General features: G+C 44.2%; 2 protein-coding genes across 3 annotated transcripts in view; one reads left to right on the plus strand and one right to left on the minus strand.

The window, feature by feature from the left end:
* LOC106581977 (beta-galactoside alpha-2,6-sialyltransferase 2) overlaps positions 1-21,465 on the plus strand; it is a 66,732-nt gene that overhangs the window by 38,477 nt on the left and 6,790 nt on the right. The window contains exons 2-6 of one of the 2 annotated variants that reach the window (XM_014164587.3): positions 8,287-8,338; positions 8,492-9,613; positions 13,813-13,910; positions 14,510-14,611; positions 15,842-16,016. In XM_014164587.3, coding sequence (XP_014020062.1) covers positions 8,575-9,613; positions 13,813-13,910; positions 14,510-14,611; positions 15,842-16,016 — 1,414 coding nt within the window. In that variant the 5' untranslated portion in view covers positions 8,287-8,338; positions 8,492-8,574. Of the gene's footprint in view, positions 1-8,286; positions 8,344-8,491; positions 9,614-13,812; positions 13,911-14,509; positions 14,612-15,841; positions 16,017-21,465 lie in introns of both variants that reach the window. The other variant, XM_014164585.3, reaches the window with a different exon arrangement.
* Positions 17,469-21,465, minus strand: part of LOC106581978 (parapinopsin) — a 36,460-nt gene continuing 32,463 nt past the window's right edge. Inside the window, exon 4 of the mRNA XM_014164588.3 lies at positions 17,469-17,917. Within this exon, the coding sequence (XP_014020063.3) occupies positions 17,699-17,917 (219 nt within the window). The 3' untranslated portion in view covers positions 17,469-17,698. The remainder of the gene's footprint in view (positions 17,918-21,465) is intronic.

The raw sequence follows: 21,465 nt of genomic DNA on the forward strand, positions 1-21,465 counted from the left end.
TCAGGCCAGGAGCAGAACAATGTATGAATTAATGGTTGGATCAGAATCACCATTATAATCATTGGCCAGTACGGAGAATTAAGTAAAACCACACATCCAAATCCCTATCTCCAACCATAGCTAATTTAGGAAAGGGACAATTTTAGTTAGCTAGCCACTGAAGGACATCACATTGAGATGCACAATGAGTTTCTGTCAATGACGTATGCTCTCGAAGTGATTGGAGTGAAGCCAAATCCAAACTGGCTTCCCTTAACCTCTATGGGCTAGGTGGGACGCTTGCGTCCCACCTACTCAACAGCCAGTGTAATCCCGTGGCGCGTTATTCAAATACCTTAGAAATGCAAAACCTTCAATTTGTCAAAAATGACAATTTTACACCATTTTAAAGATAAGACTCTCGTTAATTTAACCACACTGTCCGATTTCAAAAAGGCTTTACAACGAAAGCAAAACATTAGATTATGTCAGCAGAGTACCCAGCCAGAAATAATCAGACACCCATTTTTCAAGCTAGCATATAATGTCACATAAACCCAAACCACAGCTAGATGTAGCACTAACCTTTGATGATCTTCATCAGATGACACACCTAGGACATTATGTTATACAATACATGCATGTTTTGTTCAATCAAGTTCATATTTATATCAAAAACCAGCTTTTTACATTAGCATGTGACTAGCATTCCCACCGAACACTGCCGGTGAATTTACTAAATTACTCACGATAAACGTTCACAAAAAGCATAACAATTATTTTAAGAATTATAGATACAGAACTCCTCTATGCACTTGACATGTCCGATTTTAAAATAGCTTTTCGGTGAAAGCACATTTTGCAATATTCTCAGTAGATAGCCCGGCATCACAGGGCTAGCTATTTAGACACCCAGCAAGTTTAGCACTCATCAAAGTCAGATTTACTATAAGAAAAATGTTATTACCTTTGCTGTCTTCGTCAGAATGCACTCCCAGGACTTCTACTTCAATAACAAATGTTGGTTTGGTCCAAAATAATCCATCGTTATATCCAAACAGCGGCGTTTTGTTCGTGCGTTCAAGACACTATCCGAAAGGGTAAATAAGGGTGGCGAGCATGGCGCAATTCGTGACAAAAAATTCTAAATATTCCATTACCGTACTTCGAAGCATGTCAACCGCTGTTTAAAATCAATTTTTATGCCATTTTTCTCATAAAAAAGCGATACTATTCCGACCGGGAATCTGCGTTTAGGTAAACGGACAAAAGAAAAGAAAGCATTCGGTCAACTCGGGCACACGCCTAAGCCCATAGTACTCTGAGCGGCCACTTGCCAAAAGCGATAAAGTGTTTCAGCCAGAGCCTGCCTCGATATCGTTCAGCTTTTTCCCGGGCTCTGAGAGCCTATGGGAGCCGTAGGAAGTGTCACGTTATTGCAAAGATCCTCAGTCTTCAATAAAAAGAGCCAAGATGAAACACAACTTCTCAGACAGGCCACTTCCTGCATGAAATCTTCTCAGGTTTTGGCCTGCCATATGAGTTCTGTTATACTCACAGACACCATTCAAACAGTTTTAGAAACTTTAGGGTGTTTTCTATCCAAAGCCAATAATTATATGCATATTCTAGTTACTGGGCAGGAGTAGTAACCAGATTAAATCGGGTATGTTTTTTATCCGGCTGTGTCAATACTGGTCAAGCCCTAACAGGTTAACACTTTTTTTTTTTTTTTTTTTGGTGTGCCAGGACCATTCACAGTTTAGCTCACTCAGTTTAGCTCAACGCTGATTGGCTATTATCTTATAGAAAACAATTATCACGGGAGGCCAAATGCTTACTGGCTTCCCTTGCATTCAATGCTACGGGCAACAACAATGTCATACTCTTTTGGACCAGACCGCATCAGATGGTCTACAGAGACAGAGGGGGGCTGTTTCGCTCGCTTGGATGCTTTCTTCATTGAGATACATTCAGCCTCTTGCGAATTGAAGGAAAATTATGAAACAGCGAGATGAAAGATTTGTATTTTTATTTTATTTAACTAGGCAAGTCAGTTAAGAACAAATTATTCTTATTTACAATGACGGCCTACCCTGGCTAAGCCCTAACCCGGACGACACTGGGCCAATTGTGCGCCACCCTGTGGGACTCCCAATCACGGCCAGTTGTGATACCGCCTGGAATCGAACCAGGTCTGTAGTGACGCCTCTAGCACTGAGATGCAGTGCCATAGACCGCATAATAGTTTAGTTCAAGGCCGCCATCGTAGAACGCTCTTTGGTTTCAGTAGCAGTTCTTATGACAGTGGCTGTTCAGACCTGGGTCGAAATAGTATTTTGTTTTTCAATACTTAAGGTGTGCTTTATTTAGCCTTGCCGCCTGACATAATGGAACCAATAGGATAGTCCCGAAAGTTCAATGAGGTGCACACTGGGTCAATTGATGTTTTGACAGCCCTATCCAAGTGACAAATATGCTGATGTGTATATACAAATAATGCGTTAAGAGAATGTGTTGATTGGGTATATCTCTATTCACAGTTTAGCTTTAGAAGCTCTGGGGTTTAAGTAGGACTGTAAACTAAATTATTTTCCACTTATTTCCCTTATCTTTTCCTTAGGCCTCTATCTGGCTTTAGTTATATTTCATGATTCTCTGAATGAGATCGGGAAGGTTTTAGTAAGTCTTATCAAACAGCACGCCAACTGAGATCCTCCTCCGTCTGTCTTCTGTTTGATCAGACTTACTGAGGGCAGCTTGTGTATGTGTTAGACTTAGGCTGCAGAGCTGATGAATTATAGAGTATTTGCGCTGTATTACATGGTTCTGCACTACACCTCCCTCCCCATTCTCCTCCTCCGATCATTCTCTCTCTTTTTTTCCCCAGTCTTACTGGCTGTTATTCCTCCTTTTTCATCACCTCTTCCACTGTTCAAAAGCTCTGTGTTGTGTACCTAGAGGACACATTTTACAATAGAGCTAGAACTCTTCCTCCGCCCCTTTCCCTCTCACTATGTGGTTTTCTCTGCCATGTAAATTCATGACCACATAATGAACCTCCTCAGGGTAAAGGGCCTGCTAACGCTTAGGCTACCTCAGTCTTAACTCTCTCTCTCTTTTTTTCTCAATGATTGTATAGTGTATAGACAAAAAGATAGTCTTGAGTGTATAGATCTATAGGGCCTTTATGAATGGTGAGAATGCTGCTGTAGTTCTGAAACAATTGCATATTAATTGTAAGTGATATGGTGACATTTCAACCGGCCTATTAGAAGACAAGGTGAAGAAATGACCTTATTGTTTAAACAGACCGGATCCTCTTTGATCAACAGGAATGGGCTAGCTGATAGGGGCTAGGAGTGGATTTGGAATTGAGCATCCAACAACATGCTTTCAGATGAGAAGGACTTGATGTTTTGGACAGAACACCATGTACACCTCCACTCTGGAACACTTAATTATTTATGAGGAACAAAATGCTTAGCCTGTGCTTTACCTGTGTGTACAGTACACACATGCAGGTTTTAGGGTTGTCCCATTTGGTGTACATCAGGGATGGGCAGCTGGCCTTTTGAAGGCCCTCGGCATCAGCAGTTTTTCGTGTTAGCCCATGTCAGCTAGCATTTTTTTGATAGCTGGTCGCAAAACTAACTTAGCAATCTAAACTTGTTATCATGGTCGAATTACCGCCTGGGCGGCCACAATGGATTTTGTTAGTCAGGCTCACTCAAATATCATATTAAAAACGGCAAACCTTTCCATCCTATGGCAAAATGTGTAGAATTGCAGGAAATTGGCAGTAAAACGCAGACCCGCAAGCATCTGCATCCCCTCATGATCATTTTAGATTTTTTTGTGTCCCCCATCAAAGTTGCCCATCCTTGTACATAGTAGAAGGAATTATACTCTACAGGAAAGTATTTTGGTCTCTCTTTGCCCCTCTACTACTGAACTCACTCATACATTATACTCTTGTACACTTCTTCTTTCTTCCTCTCCTTCCTGTCTGGTTGAAGTTTGTGTTTTTAATGAGAAACCCAAACCTATTGAGACCTAATTATTCTTTTTTCACTAATTTATAAATCACCGCACATCTCCCACTAGCCACTCAGCATAGGATAGATAAACTCACTGATGAGGGAGGATTGCCACTCAGGGAAAATATTGTAATCCATGTTACAGGGCTCTAGACGAACTTTTTCCACTGGCGGCACTGGGGCTACCAACTTTTTCAGCTGATGGCACCAGCACATGATTTGGTCGCACCAATTTAATGACCTGACCGATGTACCATAATGTACCTGCATTCCATATTGAACCAGGCTAATAATGACTAGACATCTTTTTAAATGTGCATGCACTTGCAGGGCTTGACATTCAGGTAAATTTGCCAGTGGCACACCGGGCCAGTGCCCACTGAAAGCTACTGGCCTAAATGAAAAGAATACTGGCCCGGGAAAGCGGATGATGCACGCATCATTTAAGGCAAGTACCCTAATAGGGTATTTTTTCCCCCCTTAATCACAATGAACTTTTAGACACCAATATAATACTTTTTTTGTATTACAACTTTTTTGAAATTTGGTTTTAAAATATACAAATTAGGCAATATATCATTAAATATGCACATATTTGTATATACCGCAAATCCATTTTTCTGGACACTGGATGAAGTTAGCCTTTTAACATTTTGGTTTCATTTTGTTAAGACACTCCAGGATTGTATAGAGCAGATTGTGGACAAACTGGACAATCTTTCTATCTGTAAAATACTAAAGACATGTACATACCCTGCATTTGTTTAGTGCATATTTTCCAAGAAAAATGTTATCTAGAATAAAATGTTCACAAAAAAATAAACAATTCCCTGGTATATAAGTCTCGAGAATATGTGTAAGAATAACCACAAAAAAATTTGGTGAATGCAAATGCTTCTGAAGCTGAGAAAAATGTGTTGGTGTGTGAGAAGAGTGACTTTCAGGAAATGGCAGTTAAAGGGAAGTAGCCAACAATGAATTATACCTACCGATCATCAAATTCATATTTAGACCCAATCACAATCTCTTCAAAGTAAGTTACTACATATAGTCCAGTTTGTAATATTCTCTATGAATTGGGCTTTTAAATTATGTATGATTTACATGTAGTGAGTTTTGAAATGATGGATTTATGTCCATTTGAATGTGGTCAAAATTCATTTTTTTGTCAATTATTTGTACTAATATTAAAGGACGAAATACCCCAAAATCTCAATTGATAAATTGATGCAAAAATGTAATTTCAGCCTGTGGTGCCTCACCTTAAATGTTATCTTTCATTTGCAATCACCTACCCTTAATACACAAATGCATTTTACCTTGACTATCTTATTTACATTGATTGTTTGGAGGGGGGAAAAATGTTTGCGGATTCTCAAAAAGGGTGTTATTGTTAGCAATTTTTAACATTCACTCTACAATTGTAGGGACCTAAAAGTCAGTTTTATATTTTGGTGAATTCAGTTTTTCAGTTTTTTTCCTCGTTTCTTTCAGGGTTTCACTCTCAAAATCACCCTTTTAATTTAATTAAATTGCGTGCCTAGCAAGAGACTGTTTGGTTAGCGCTGTTTTTGTACTGTACAATGTGCTGTGTAAACTACATGTGATGGCAGAGTTTTGCAAGACAAATACCCTCGCGATTGATGCAAATCATCATGATATTCTGCCAGGTACGCCTACTTTGCAGGCAACAGTTTAATTGGTTTAAAGGTTTTTTGGGAAAGCCTGATGACTTTATTGAAAAATAAGTGTCACACTGCCAAGTTAAGGGTCGCAAAAATGTGAGTGTTTTGGTTGCAGTTTTGAGCCCTGAGTTAAACTTTTTGAAATGTTTTCTGCATACAATACTTGGGACCCACTTCAAACAAATTACAACCTTTTTATAAGGCTTGTATTGATGTTTATATACAGAAATAATTCATAGGCTAATACACTATATCATGCATATATACTGAACAAAAAGATAAACACAACATGTAAAGTGTTGGTCTCGTGTTTCATGAGCTGAAATAAAAACGCACAAAAAGCTTATTTCGCTCAAATTCTGTTGGCATATTTGTTTATGTCCCCGTTAGTGATCTTTTCTCCTTTGCCAAGATAATCCATCCACCTGACAGGTGTGGCATATCAAGAAGCTGATTAAACAGTATGATCATTACACAGGTGCATCTTGTTCTAGGGACAATAAAAGGCCAGTTTAAAATGTGCAGTTTTGTCACACAACACAATGCCACAGATGTCTCAAGTTTTGAGGGAGTGTGCAATTGGCATTCTGACTGCAGGAATGTCCACCAGAGCTGTTGCCAGGGAATTTATTGTTAAATTCTCTATATAAGCCGCCTCCAACGTCATTTTAGAGAATTTGGCAGTACGTCCAACCGGCTTCACATCTGCAGACCACGTGTAACCACACCAGCTCAGGACCTCCGCATCCGGCTTCTTCACCTGCGGGATCGTCTGAGACCAGCCACCCAGACAGCTGATGAAACTGAGGAGCATTTCTGTCTGTAATAAAGCCCTTTTGTGGGGAAAAACTAATTCTGATTGGATGGGCCTGGCTCCCCAGTGGGTGGTCCTGACTGCCAAGTGGGTGGGCATATGCCCTCCAAGGACCACCATGGCTGCACCCCTGTCCAGTCATGTGAAATCCATAGATTAAAGCCTAATTCATTGATTTCAATTTGCTCATTTCCTTATATGAACTGTAACTCAGTAAAATCTTTGAAATTGTTGCGTTTTGTGTTTTATATTTTTGTTCAGTATACATTGTATTGAGTGTGAATGTTTAAGCCATCGGTCTCCAACAGGTAGATCAATTTTGTCTTCCTTTGCAAATGGTCACAAACATAACGCTCCTGGCAACAATCCAATCAAAGCCACATTGATATTCCTTCCTTTTTCATCCCCTCTTCCATTGTTCAAAAGCTCTCTGTATCTAGAGGGCACGTTGTACAATAGAACTAGCACATCTCTCTCTCTCTGTGGTTTTCTCTGCCATGTAAAATCCCGACCACGTAATGAACCTCCTAGGGGTAAAGGCCTGCTAACGCTTAACTCAGTCTCCTCTTTGTCCTTTTCCTCCTGCTCTTCCCCCACTTTCTCCTCCAACTCCTCTCTCTCCTCCCTTCCCCATCAATCCTACTCTTCTCCACCACAAGATGGCAAAGACCACCCATTCTCTCCCTGCCTCCTGTCTCCGTCTCTTACTCGCTCTCTACATTTCTATGCATCACGTTTTCCCCCTCTCCCCTTCACACTTCCTATCGGTATACAATTATATCATTCACTTTGTCTCTCCATTTCCCTTGCCCTCCTGTCCTTCAATCTGGGGTACACATTTGTGTTGTTTGACTGAAGTTACTGATGCACAGATCCTGATTGCTGCCATGTGAAATGCTCCCCCTTCCCCCCCCCCCCCCACACACACACACACACACACACACACACACACACAGGGATTTGTGGGATCACTCCCACACATCGGGCCCCAGTGGAGCACACAGGATGACTTTGCCATGAGGAACCTTTTTGTTTTTGTCTGGTTGGTGAGTCTTAATGAAGGCTGCTTCTCACTGTTACTGCACCAGAGGTCAGCTGGCACATTTACACAGGTTGACCTCTAACCTGAAAGGTCTGAGCTGCAACACAGAGACTCACAGCACTCACAGCTCTTGTGGGCAGGGTTGTAAACCCTCAGAGAGAGAGTGGGAGGGAAGACACACATTCCCACTTCAATGTCAAAAACTACACTCAGAACCAAAACGTGTGCAAATGGAATCTTATCACATATACTACCCCAAGCTTGTGATAAGATGCCATTTGCATAGGTTTCTGCCCTTTGAATGTAGTTTTTGATATGGATGCGTTTCTTCTCTCCCTCTCTGTGTATATATCCTTTCCCTTGGATTTCATATTCCAGGGTGTGCATGTACCTTTTCCTCTCTCTGTCCTTCCTTGGGCCACAACCCAGCCTGACCCCCTTTCCTGACTCCGTTTAGCCCAGTGGTTTCTCTTGGCTTCCCAGTGTGGGACGTCTGGAGGTCAGGACAACCACAGGCACTCCTCTGAGACCGCTCCTCCTCAGCTCGGAGGCCCCCACCCATCTCTAGAGATTTGTTCCAACAATACAGGCACAAAATACATCATTAGAAGGGGTTGCTAGAACCGTGTCATTGAGGTGTCAGGCAAGTTAATTTAATCTTGCTGTGTGTGTGTGTGTGTGTGTGTGTGTTGTCTCCTACCTAATTTTTACTTTTTTATTTCCCAGGGTCCCGATCTATTCTAGAAGACACATGGACTAAAAGAAATAGGGGCACCAGGTGAGGTAAGTTGTGGAAAAGACAATACGATAAACACACACACCAATACAAAAACCTTTTGAAAAGACAGGGGATTTATCCTTTTAACCAAAATCAAAACCCTCAGGTCCACTTTAGGTTAAGACTGTCACCTTTGACCTCTCACCCCTGCAGGCCCTCTGGCTGTCCTCTCTGCTGAGACCTGACTGCTGACTGGAGCCGGCCTGGTGTTCGTATAGGTGTGTGTGTGTGAGGAGATGAAGTCCAGTATGCGTCAGTGGCGGAGGCTGGTGTTGGTGGGCATGTTGGCATGGGCCCTTCTCTTCCTGGCTCTGCTATCCTACTTCCTAGATGCCCGCGTGGACAACGAAGCCCTGACCTCCGCCGGCTCCTCGCTCTCCCAACATCCCGACACGCGGCGCTTGTCCTCCATCCAAGCCGCCTCCCACCAGCAGCACCACTCCATCATGGGCTCCCGACCTGAACCCGCCTACACCACTTTTACCACCATCTACCCAGACTCCGAAGCAGAGCCTAGCCCCACTTCCACCACCCCAGAGCCTGGCCTGGAGCTGAGCCAGAGCCCAGACAGCGGTCCCTATGGGACCAGCCAGGAGGGGGAGGGGGGCAGCCCACAGCAGCAGGACTACTTGGACCCCCAGACCCTGGCTGCATGGTCCTCCTTTGGCACGGAGAACGTGGGTTCCCACTCCGACCAGGCGGTGACCCGCAGCCGTGAGAGAACCGCCTGGACCCCCTCCGATGCTGACCGGGGGCCCAACCGAACCAAGCGCAGATCCTCACGTGAGGACGAAGAGGAGGAGGAGGGGGTTCAGACGAATAACAGCCACAGGAGGAGGACCACAGTGTGGGGGCGTAGGGGGAAGAGAGATGGGTGGGGAAAAGAGGATGATTTAGAGGAGTACTACTTCTCCAAGTCGGCCTCGGTGGTGCAGCGACTTTGGCGGGGAAGTGTCTCCTCTGAAATGCTGTCCCCGCGGCTGCAGCGCGCTATGCGTGACTACCTGAGTGCCAACAAACACCACGTGACCTATAAAGGAGGCAGACGGGCCGCCCAAAGCTCCAAGGACCTGCTGTGTGAGCTGAAGGACCAGGCCAGGCTGAGAACACTGGATGGGTCCGAGCAGCCCTTCTCCTCGCTGGGCTGGGCCCATCTGGTGCCGCGCCTGGCCCTGGACCAGCTCTATAGACAGGGGGGCCAGAGGGGCTTCAGGAGCTGTGCTGTGGTGACCTCTGCTGGGGCTATTCTGCACTCAGGCCTGGGGAAGGAGATCGGTGAGTGAAGGCTAGAGGGGTAGAGCGGGGAGTGGACAGGGGATGGTAGAGGAGGGGGAGAGGGAATGAAGAAAAGGAGATGGAGGGCAGGGGGAGGGAAGGGATTGAAGGACAACTGGGATACGATGGCTGAAACTTGACACTTTTTTATTTGTACAGTAAATTGAAAAAATCAACTCTTTGTTTTCCGTTTTACCTAATGCCCTGATAAATAGGACCCTGGTCTTGCCTATATGTGACTGTCTGTCAGAGTGTGAAATACAGCATTGATCCTGAGCAGATTTCTCCGTGACAAACTCAGTCTGTTTATGTGAGGGGAGAATGTCTCTTTACGAAGTGACATCCACAGCATTGATTGGAAAGTAAATTTGTCGTGTAACGCTATCGACTTCCCAATTCGCCCCACAGCATAGTGTTAGCTTACCGTAGCACAGGGACGTGACATTTGGTCTTGGGCTCTAAACTGTCTCACACACCAAGTAGTAGACATCTATCACCCAGTAGTAACAATTTCTATGATTGGCTGAAAGGGCTTTGGAATAAGTCATATTTCTCGAAGGGTCTTGAGCAGTTCATTTGGAGATCTTCTATATACTGTACCTCTAGAATACTTTGGTTGACTGCATTGCAGCTTGTCTTTGTGTGTTCTGTTCTTTGCATTGGCGGCTCTATGTGGGCATGGGGAGAGTGTGAACTCGGAGACAGATGGCTCACTTGTTTAATTGTATAGGTTAGCAGGAAATCAAACCATATTGATCTTACTTAGATACTCCTCATCTGTCCAATGCTGAGGTGTTTCTGGAAATACCTTCCTGTCTTCCCATCCTTTCCTTCACGTCAGTGTGTGTGTGTGTGTGTGTGTGTGTGCGTGTGTGTACGAGCATGTGAATGTATGTTTGACATTATAGTCCATAAGATGAGAGGTTTGTGAATCTGTAGTTGGACATCTGTACCAGACTAATGTTTCGCTGCCACAGTGTGGTGAATTGGCTGAATAACATCCTCAATGGCCTTCTACGGTCTAGTCCTCTCATCGCCTCACTGCTCTCTCCCGCCATATCTCTCCACATCCACCCCCCCCTATCCATACACTCTCCTTCTGAATTCCAAATAGACTCCCACCTCCTTGGCTATCCCTTAGCTTAGGCCTTTGTGTAGATCAGAAATGCGTATCCAAAATGGTGAAAATGACACCTTTTCCTAACTAGAGCACAAGATGGCGCTGTTACCACATTGGCATTTCCACGGTTACAGCATGATGCTGAGATTTCGATTTTCACTTTAAAATTTATGCCAAACAAAAACCATTGATTGCAAAGTTAAACAAATGATTCAACTCTATGCACCAGGACTACTTTTAACAATTTCTACTGACATTTTTACAGAAACACATTTACTTGAACAGTGCAGATGTAATGTTGGGTTACAGAATTATTAGTAAAATCTCCCATAGTTTTTTGTGTGATCAAGTTTTTCAAAACTCTGTTTACATATCTACTCCGAAATTAAGATTCAAAGATGTCTGCTGGAAGAAAAAGTATATTTTGGTCATTGAACTACAGTAAGTGAAGTGGATTAACACCCAGTAACAGAATGCTGGTAACAGAATGACATCATGGGTCCCTGATTCTCTTCATGGTGGTACATCCTGAATAAGTACACAATAATATCCTCCTTTGCATGTTTGGGTATTATTCTACACACTGGCTATTATTCTAATGAGCTCGCCCCAAACAAGACCAAATTTGGTTGGTCCGGGCTAGACCAAATCTGTACCAATCGTAGACGTATGTTTCACAAGTTTGGACATCACAGTAAAGCACAGTAGAGTACAGCACAGTATAATACAGTAATCTACTGTACTAAACTTGACTCTACTGTACTGACCTATACTGTAATTTTCTTTACTGTACAGTGCTCTACTGTATTGTACTGTACAAACTTGTGAAACAGACGTCTATGATTTTAGCTGGAATGAGCTCTGCGGTGTAACAATTTTTTGTTTTTTTTATTGCTTCATATTTTAAGGCCCTATAAAATCAGTTGTATTTTTTGCCTTATTCCGTTAAGTTTTCCCCAAAATTCTGTTTTCTCCATTTTGGGTGTAGATGCCCTTTAATTGCTGTACACCAGCGGAACCCATCCAACTTGAAGGAGCTGGAGCAGTTTTGTCTTGAAGAATGGGCAAAAATCCCAGTGGCTAGATGTGCCAAGCTTATAGAGGCATACCCCAAGAGTCTTGCAGCTGTAATTGCTGCAAAAGTTGACTCTACAAAGTATTGACTTTGGGGAGGGGGGGTGAATAGTTTTGCAAGCTTAAGTTTTCTGCTTTTTTGTCTTATTTCTTGTTTGTTTCGCAATCAAAAATATATTGCATCTTCAAAGTGGTAGTCATGTTGTGTAAATCAAATGATACAAACCCCCCCAAAATATATTTTAATTCCAGGTTGTAAGGCAACAAAATAGGAAAAATGCCAAGGGGGTGAATACTTTCGCAAGCCACTGTACGTTTAACTTTCTTCCATATTGTTAGCTTTCATTTGACACCAAATGTGATGTGTCCCTATGAACTTCACGTTAGTGCTCATGGGGCCTTTTACATAGACATGACCTGGTGCTCATGGGGCTTTTTATGGAAATGCCCATATTGCTTGGACTTGACTGTTAATTTTGACCTGGGAAATACCTTTTGAGATGGGGGGGGGGGGGGGGGGGCTGCCTGGGGATCCAGTAATGATACTTAAACAATATTGGTGGTCTGAGGAATAAATGGTCCTGTACATCAGCCATGCTAGCTAGTGGCAAGAGGATGAAAACCTACCATGTCAATGTCAGTGAGAAGTTGGTGTGTTGATCAATTGAATGCCAATATACACACTGATGGTTGACTGGTGTCATTTATGAAGTGTCGGGTAGCTTTGCTGCGGAAGTGTCAGATCAACCATAGAGGATAATGTAGCCCTGCTGAAGTCTAAATGAATGATCAACCAGTGGAGAGGGACTGATTTTAAGTGTCTGAGCTTAACCATGACCATTTACATTTTTTTTATTTAACCTTTATTTAACTAGGCAAGTCAGTTAAGAACATATTCTTATTTACAATGACGGCCTACATAAAGGAAAAAGGCCTGCGGGGACGGGTGCTGGGAGTAACATTTAAAATATAGGACAAAACGCACATCACGACAAGAGACAACACTACATAAATGGAGACCTAAGACAACAACATTGCATGGGTAGCAACACGTGGCAGCAGCACAACATGGTAGCAGCACAAAACATGGTACAAATATTTTTGGGCACAAAGGGCAAGAAGGTAAAGACAACAATACATCACACAAAGCAGCCACAACTGTCAGTAGGAGTGTCCATGATTGAGACCATTAATCATAACAGTGTGTGTGTGTGTGTGTGTGTGTGTGTGTGTGTGTGTGTGTGTGTGTGTGTGTGTGTGTGTGTGTGTGTGTGTGTGTGTGTGTGTGTGTGTGAAGGCCAGCAGGAGGACACACTGCCTGTGTCTGTTATGTACTAGCCTGTTGGTAGCATCTATGTTAGCAACTGGGCTCAGTTTGAAGGCTTTGTTTCCTGGTGATGTTTGATGATGATCATAGAACTCATACGAGTAGAGCAGGTGCCTGTGAAAGTCCCTTCAGTTACACACGTTGACCACTAGAGAATACTCTTTCGCTCTCTATGAGTAGTGATACTTTCATGTACTATTGTGTCAAGGCACAGAGCTGAATCCTGCACTAGGCTGCTCATTTACCGGATTCTCCATGTCAAATGGCCATTCACGGTGATCGGTCATCCAGGTCAAGTGTTTGGACTATGGCTGAACGAGGGCAGTCAGGCTGAAGTGGAAAAGGTCAAGGAGACTAGAAGAACTTCACCACCAGACTCTCAGGGTATCACTAGTTAAGAAGATGCAGGGAGGCAGGTAGGCAGACTCGGCGCCTGGACCAAGTGAACACTGCCCAAAAGACAGACTATTGGATGTCATCTAGGGACTTGTCGTTTATGAGCACTTGATTGATTTTCTGTTTCTGAAGTGGCCTTTGATATTTGGCTGCCAAAACTTGATTGTCTTAGTTAAGTAACACTTGATTGACGTAGAGTGACATTTACATTTTTTTCATCGAATGACACTTTGACTGACTTTATTTCTGACGTGTTTTCTTTGTCTGTCCCGCCCCCCCCAGATTCCCATGATGCAGTTCTGCGGTTCAACGCTGCACCTACAGAGGGCTACGTGAGAGATGTGGGGAACAAGACCACCATTCGTATCATCAACTCACAGGTGTGTGTCATAAGACTAACATGCACGTCACAAGCGAAGAGTCACTATAACAGGCTTCACGACTCAGCATCAATATGTGCCTGCAATCAAGTGCCATGGCTGAGTAAGTGGTTCAGCAATTTGAATAGACCATTACTCATTCAAACAAACAACAACATGCATCCAAACACATGAGCCTGACTTGCATATAAATAAGAATGTGATTCATTCAAAGCAGGCACGCAGGATCACGTGTGTGTGTGTGTGTGTGTGTGTGAACCAGCTGTCCTCCGCTATTAGGTAGGCAGTGAGTGATCACCCTTACCCATTTTGCGTAAGTGGGTCTTCACCACAGTTCCAGTTCAGTCATCTTCTCCCACTCAGCACAGAGAACAACATGCAGTAAATACACACACACACACACACACACACACACACACACACACTAGCGCATTCTACTACTGTCACACTAACAATCAAAGCAACCGCAGAGCTCATTCTATTGTGGACCCACAGCTCCCATGGAGAGAGGGAGAGAGCGAGTGTTTGTTTTCATGTGTGTGGGCACTGCAGTGCTGCATCTAGTTTCATGTGTAACCTTTGACCCCTCCCCTTTACAGATCCTGGCCAATCCCAAGAACCGCTTCAACACCAGCTCCCTGTATAAGAAGGTGACTCTGGTGGCCTGGGACCCTGCTCCATACGCTGTCAACCTGCACAAGGTGTGTGGGAGTGTGTGAATTTTACATTCTCCTTGACTGTCTATTTTTTATTTTGGTGATTTGTTAGTTCTCAAATATCTTATTTAAAATATATATTGCTCCATTATGTTTTTTTTACATACTTTATATCTGGTTTTAGTCGTTTAAGTTTACACTGAAAAGGTTTTACCATGTGCCGCTGCTAAATACATATAGAGGAAACACTGCACTCTACCCAAACCTCTTTGAGAGGCCCAGTAATGGCACCTAAATTGTGATATTTAAGGAGAGTTGCTCCTGTTGAATTGGTGGAAGATGGGCTATGGTTACCACGGTTACGTTAGCAATACTAATAAGGACCTGCGTAGTGGAAGGCCCTGTGTGTAAAAGTTAGCCTCGCTTGTCTGTTTAACTCACAGCCCTCAGAGACAGGGTGCTACATCATATTCACCAACACACTGACGGCATCAACACAGATTTATTACCTATGCACTCCTCCTTTATTCTCTCTCCAGTCCTCTGACACTCTCTCCTTCATCACCTCCACTTCTTATCCTATTCTTATTCACTTCTTACCCTCTTTTTCTCCTGCTTGTTATTCATCTCTTCTTTTATCTTTGCTTCCATATTTTTCTCCTCTTCTTCCCTCTGGCCTTCCTCCCTGTTCTCTCTTCTTCCTTTATATTTTGTCCTTAATCTCTCCTGGGTTCCACCTTATCACCGCCCTCTCTCTTTCTCTCTCTCTCGTGCACGCGCCCTCCCTCTCTCTCTCGTGCTCTCGCTCACGCTCTCTCTCTCGGGCGCTCGCGCCCTCTCTCTCGCTCACACTCTCTCTCTCGGGCGCTCGCGCCCTCTCTCTCGCTCACACTCTCTCTCGGGCGCTCGCGCCCTCTCTCTCTTGCAGGCGCGCCCTCTCTCTCGCGTGCTCTCTCTCTTTCTCGCGCTCGCCCTCTCTCTCTTTGAGTAGAGGTGCATGCTCAGTAACAAGTCCAGGGGAAAAGGACGAAGCCGTGATTACCACTGTGATAGGAGAATATGATGCAATATGTAGTTGGTCCAGGAATAGGTTGCAAAATGTCTTAACATATTCTAGGAATAACTACAGGAATCAACTTCCTTCAATCTGTCTCTTTGTTAAACTCTTTGTCTGTTTCTCTGTGGTATGCCAGTCTAGAGTAGACTATAACTATTCCCCCTCTCTCTCTTAAACCCCCTTTCTCTCGCTCGCCCCCTTCTCTCTCTCTCTGACAGTGGTATGCCAGTCCAGACTATAACCTGTTCAGTCCATACGTGGAGCACCGGAGGCTCCACCCCACCCAGCCCTTCTATGTCCTCCACCCCAAATATGTTTGGCAGCTCTGGGACGTCATCCAGGGCAACACCCAGGAGACCATCCAGCCCAACCCACCCTCCTCAGGGTTCATAGGTGAGACTGTGCATACCCACATATGCATACATGTGTATACACACGTACAAGTGCGCGTACATACACACGTACAAGCAAACACACCCACTTACACAAGTGTCCATAAAGCAGGCTCTGTGGTTATAATGTTAACATCAGAGAGTCTGATATGCAGCCTCCATGTTGGGTAATACAGTGCTTGGGCTCAGCATCTGCTTGGCGTCATGTTATTGTATTATTATTATTATTATATAACAGCACTACAGGACCTATAGCAACACTCACTGGGCTATTAAAACCTAGCCTCGGGCAGCAACACAACAGTGTCATTCTTATTATAACCCACCTCTTCATCAGGTCACCTTGACTTCAACGCCGGGTTCCAGTTGGTGTTGGCATCCTCCCCTTCTCTAGACCTCTTTCTGGGTCATGCATCAAGTAGTCCAGGGCTGTGTTGCAGTAGGATTTGGGGTGTTTAGGTATACGGTAGTCGTTGAGTCAGACCCCCATACGTCCAATTTGGGGAGAACGATGTCTCACAGATATTTTGTTGAAGGACTATCTTTGTCCCTAATAATAAAGTGTGGTGGTGTATTGCAGTGTGATATTACAAATTGTTTGTGTAATTATAATATTATAAGTAAGTATTTTTCAATTGCTCAGTAGACCAGTGAAATTAAAAATCACACAAGAGAAACACAGAGATGTGTTAGACTGAATTCAGCGCTTTCTTTGTAGAGGTTCTGATGAAGGGGGAGTTGTCGGGGTGGGGGGGGTGGGGGGTGGTAGGTACCCCAAACATCACACATGAGTTCAAAGCCACTTCTCCCCAAACAAAATGCTGGCAAAAGTCCCATTCTCAATCTGTGAGATCCATGTAGTTCCACAATAGAAAAGTCCAAGATCAGAGCTTCAGTCTGAGATCACCCACAGTCACCAGTGTACCAGAATCCTTCAGAGCTGTACTGCTCAGTATTTGTTCTCTTGATGAACTTTCATAGTCATTATCAGCTCTTTACTGGACATCCCATAGCTTATTGCACCAGTCAGTGGCTGCATCTCAAATCGCACCCTATTACCCTTCTTTCCTGTGCCCTATGTAGTGCACTACGTTGGGGAATAGGGTGCGATTTGAGATGCAGCCACAGACCTTCTCATCCGTCTTCACAGTCAGGACAGCACAGAGGCTGGGAGTAGCGTAACCACTGGCTGGGTGTGTGTGTGTGTGTGTGTTAGAGAGGTGGGGTAGGTTTGTGTGTTGGGGAGGGGGGTGAAGGTGAAATGTGACAGAGATACACCGTTTCACTTGGGCAGTGCGGTGTATTTAGAAAAGAAGCAAGTGTATCGAGCAATGGTTTTTACACCTACACAGAGACAAGCAGACTGAGCCAGAGAGAACAGGCCGAGTGAGATCAAATGGTACACAGTTCATAACCACACACACCCTCTCTCCCCTTTGAATGCAGCACACATGCTCACTCTACAGCCCCCCCCCCCAGTATACATACACAGAAATGTACTTTCTCTTGCATGCACAATTTCACTCCTACATATAGATTAACACAGCAGTCAGTAAATAAATGGAAGGGGTTGGGCTGGAGCGGAGGAGAGCATGGGCCTTGGAGCCTATTGGTCGGCACAGTACAGTAGCTAGCTAGCTGAGCCGTGCATCAACATCCACCAGGCCTTCCCGGCGTGCCCGCTCATGAGAGAGTGACCTCGGGCGGGTTGGTGTGCTCGGTGGCCGGGGTGCTGCAGCCATGGTTCTGGATACCCGTGGAGATCCGGGCGGTGCATGCCACCGTGTTGCTGTAGACACGGCGGCTAAGCTGGATGGCGGTGGTCTTGGAGGGCATGGAGGATTGGCCGTTCTCCACGGAGGGCCGGTCGCACCGGATCAGGATCAGGAAACACCTGTAGAACTGAGGGGAGGGAGGAGGGAGAGATTATAGGGCAGAAATTGAAGAATGGGGTGAGGAATACAAAAGGAAGAGGTGGAGGAAAAGGCTGTTTGTATTTACTGCTTGGTGGTAGCATAAAACCTGCATGTGGAAGGTGTTGCTACAGCAAAGACAAGCGAAAACATCATTATCCATGTTCTCTTTTTGCTAATTGGTCGCATGCGCAAACTAGCATTCATACATTTATTTATCTGGCGGTATTGTTCCATGTTACCATGGTAGCTGATGATTCTATAGGCTCTAGCCTGCTATCTCTGGGTTGTATGAACAGGGTCATTCAGGAGTGCTAATATGACGTCAATTCCATTCTTGGTCAATAACGTTTTCACACTTCAACTGCACTTATTATTTGGTGGCCGCCTCGCTTGATTGTCTATAACAACACACACACACACTCGTGTTCAGTCTCCTTTGAGAGGTTGGACAAATGTATCCATTCCCTGAGTTTGACCTGTCACATTTCTCTGATGTCACAAAGGTAAACAGGAAGTGAGGTGGTAGCGAGGGAATGGCCCTGTAATGACTTCAGTTCATCAGCAGAGTAGCGTGTTCTTGCCATGTTTAGTGTGACCTCACAGGCCATTAAACATGCTACATACAGTAGTACATCACACTAACACAGCTGCCCCCAGAGCCATGCACATTATGTCAACTCGGCTCTCTCTTCCTGTATCCCTATTTCTCATGGTTGACTGACCCACTGAGAGATAACATAGTGTACATCAGGGAGGCAGAGTACCCGTTCACTGTTTAGATGGTCCTGTAGTTCCTTTAGCAATGTTTACTCTAAACTTTGATGAAGACCCTTTTGTGGTTGAAACATTTCCAAATAACTGAGTGTACATTATTTTGGAGGGGCGGTAGAGTGGGAAAAGAAGCTGCTACTTGCAGAGCACAGAGAGGGTGTAAACAGATGTTTTTGCAGGGTATGTGTGTGTGTGTGTGTGTGAACAAGAATGGATTTGGGGGTGAATTTAGGGTGTTTATGTGTGAGAGGCACATGGTTAGTCTCTGTATGTTGTGTTTGGATGTGTATTTATGTAAACATTGTGTACTGGGTGGTTCATAATTGGTTGGTATCCTAACTGAATGCATGTTCTGTTTTACTATAGTTAAGAGAAACAATAGTGCAACAGAGCTTGGATACCAGGCAACTTCATAATCACATAATTCAATGTAAGGATTGCGTGTTTTGTGGAATGTATAACTCGTATGCGTGAGTGTATATTTATTTATTGATTTATTTTATTTTATTTCACCTTTATTTAACCAGGTAGGCAAGTTGAGAACAAGTTCTCATTTACAATTGCGACCTGGCCAAAATAAAGCAAAGCAGTTTGACACATACAACAACACAGAGTTACACATGGAGTAAAACAAACATACAGTCAATAATATAGTAGAAAAATAAGTCTATATACAAAGTGAGCAAATGAGGTGAGATAAGGGAGGTAAAGGCAAAAAAGGCCATGGTGGCGAAGTAAATACAATAAAGCAAGTAAAACACTGAAATGGTAGATTTGTAGTGGAAGAAAGTGCAAAGTAGAAATAGAAATAATGGGATGCAAAGGAGCAAAATAAATAAATACAGTAGGGGAAGAGGTAGTTGTTTGGGCTAAATTATAGATGGGCTATGTACAGGTGCAGTAATCTGTGAGCTGCTCTGACAGCTGGTGCTTAAAGCTAGTGAGGGAGATAAGTGTTTCCAGTTTTAGAGATTTTTGTAGTTCGTTCCAGTCATTGGCAGCAGAGAACTTGAAGGAGAGGCGGCCGAAGGAGGAATTGGCTTCGGGGTGACCAGAGAGATATATCTGCTGGAGCGCGTGCTACAGGTGGGTGCTGCTATGGTGACCAGTGAGCTGAGATAAAGGGGGACTTTACCTAGCAGGGTCTTGTAGATGACCTGGAGCCAGTGGGTTTGGCGACGAGTATGAAGCGAGGGCCAGCCAACGAGAGCGTACAGGTCGCAGTGGTGGGTAGTATATGGGGCTTTGGTGACAAAACGGATGGCACTGTGATAGACTGCATCCAATTTATTGAGTAGGGTATTGGAGGCTATTTTGTAAATGACATCGCCGAAGTCGAGGATCGGTAGGATGGTCAGTTTTACGAGGGTATGTTTGGCAGCATGAGTGAAGGATGCTTTGTTGTGAAATAGGAAGCCAATTCTAGATTTAACTTTGGATTGTAGATGTTTGATGTGAGTCTGGAAGGAGAGTTTACAGTCTAACCAGACACCTAGGTATTTGTAGTTGTCCACATATTCTAAGTCAGAACCGTCCAGAGTAGTGATACTGGACGGGCGGGCAGGTGCAGGCAGCGATCGGTTGAAGAGCATGCATTTAGTTTTACTTGTATTTAAGAGCAGTTGGAGGCCATGGAAGGAGAGTTGTATGGCATTGAAGCTCGTCTGAAGGGTAGTTAACACAGTGTCCAAAGAAGGGCCAGAAGTACACAGAATGTTGTCGTCTGCATAGAGGTGGACCAGTGGTTCTCAACTGTCTGTACTAGACCAGTGGTTCTCAACTGTCTGTACTAGACCAGTGGTTCTCAACTGTCTGTACTAGACCAGTGGTTCTCAACTGTCTGTACTGGACCAGTGGTTCTCAACTGTCTATACTAGACCAGTGGTTCTCAACTGTCTATACTAGACCAGTGGTTCTCAACTGTCTATACTGGACCAGTGGTTCTCAACTGTCTGTACTGGACCAGTGGTTCTCAACTGTCTGTACTGGACCAGTGGTTCTCAACTGTCTGTACTGGACCAGTGGTTCTCAACTGTCTGTACTGGACCAGTGGTTCTCAACTGTCTGTACTGGACCAGTGGTTCTCAACTGTCTGTACTGGACCAGTGGTTCTCAACTGTCTATACTGGACCAGTGGTTCTCAACTGTCTATACTGGACCAGTGGTTCTCAACTGTCTATACTGGACCAGTGGTTCTCAACTGTCTATACTGGACCAGTGGTTCTCAACTGTCTATACTGGACCAGTGGTTCTCAACTGTCTGTACTGGACCAGTGGTTCTCAACTGTCTGTACTGGACCAGTGGTTCTCAACTGTCTGTACTGGACCAGTGGTTCTCAACTGTCTGTACTGGACCAGTGTGTGTGTGTGTGTGTGTGTGTGTGTGTGTGTGTGTGTGTGTGTGTGTGTGTGTGTGTGTGTGTGTGTGTGTGTGTATTATGAGTGTACAAAACATTAAGAACACCTTCCTAATATTGAGTTGCTCCCCTTTTTCTCTCAGAACAGCCTCAAATTGTCAGGCATGGACTTTTCAAGGTGTTGACTCCAATTCTTCCCACCGTTGTGTCAAGTTGGCTGGATGTCCTTTGGGTGGTGGACCATTCTTGATACACATGAGAAACTGTTCAGTGTTGCAAACCCAGCAGCGTTGCAGTTCTTGACACACTCAAACCGGTGCGACTGGCACCTACTACCATACCCCATTCAAAGGCACTTAAATCTTTTGTCTTGCCCATTCACCCTCTGAATGCCACACATACACAA

The sequence above is a fragment of the Salmo salar genome, chromosome 21 (assembly GCF_965601325.2).
Source record: "Salmo salar chromosome 21, fSalSal1, whole genome shotgun sequence".
NCBI classification, from domain to species: Eukaryota; Metazoa; Chordata; class Actinopteri; order Salmoniformes; family Salmonidae; genus Salmo; species Salmo salar.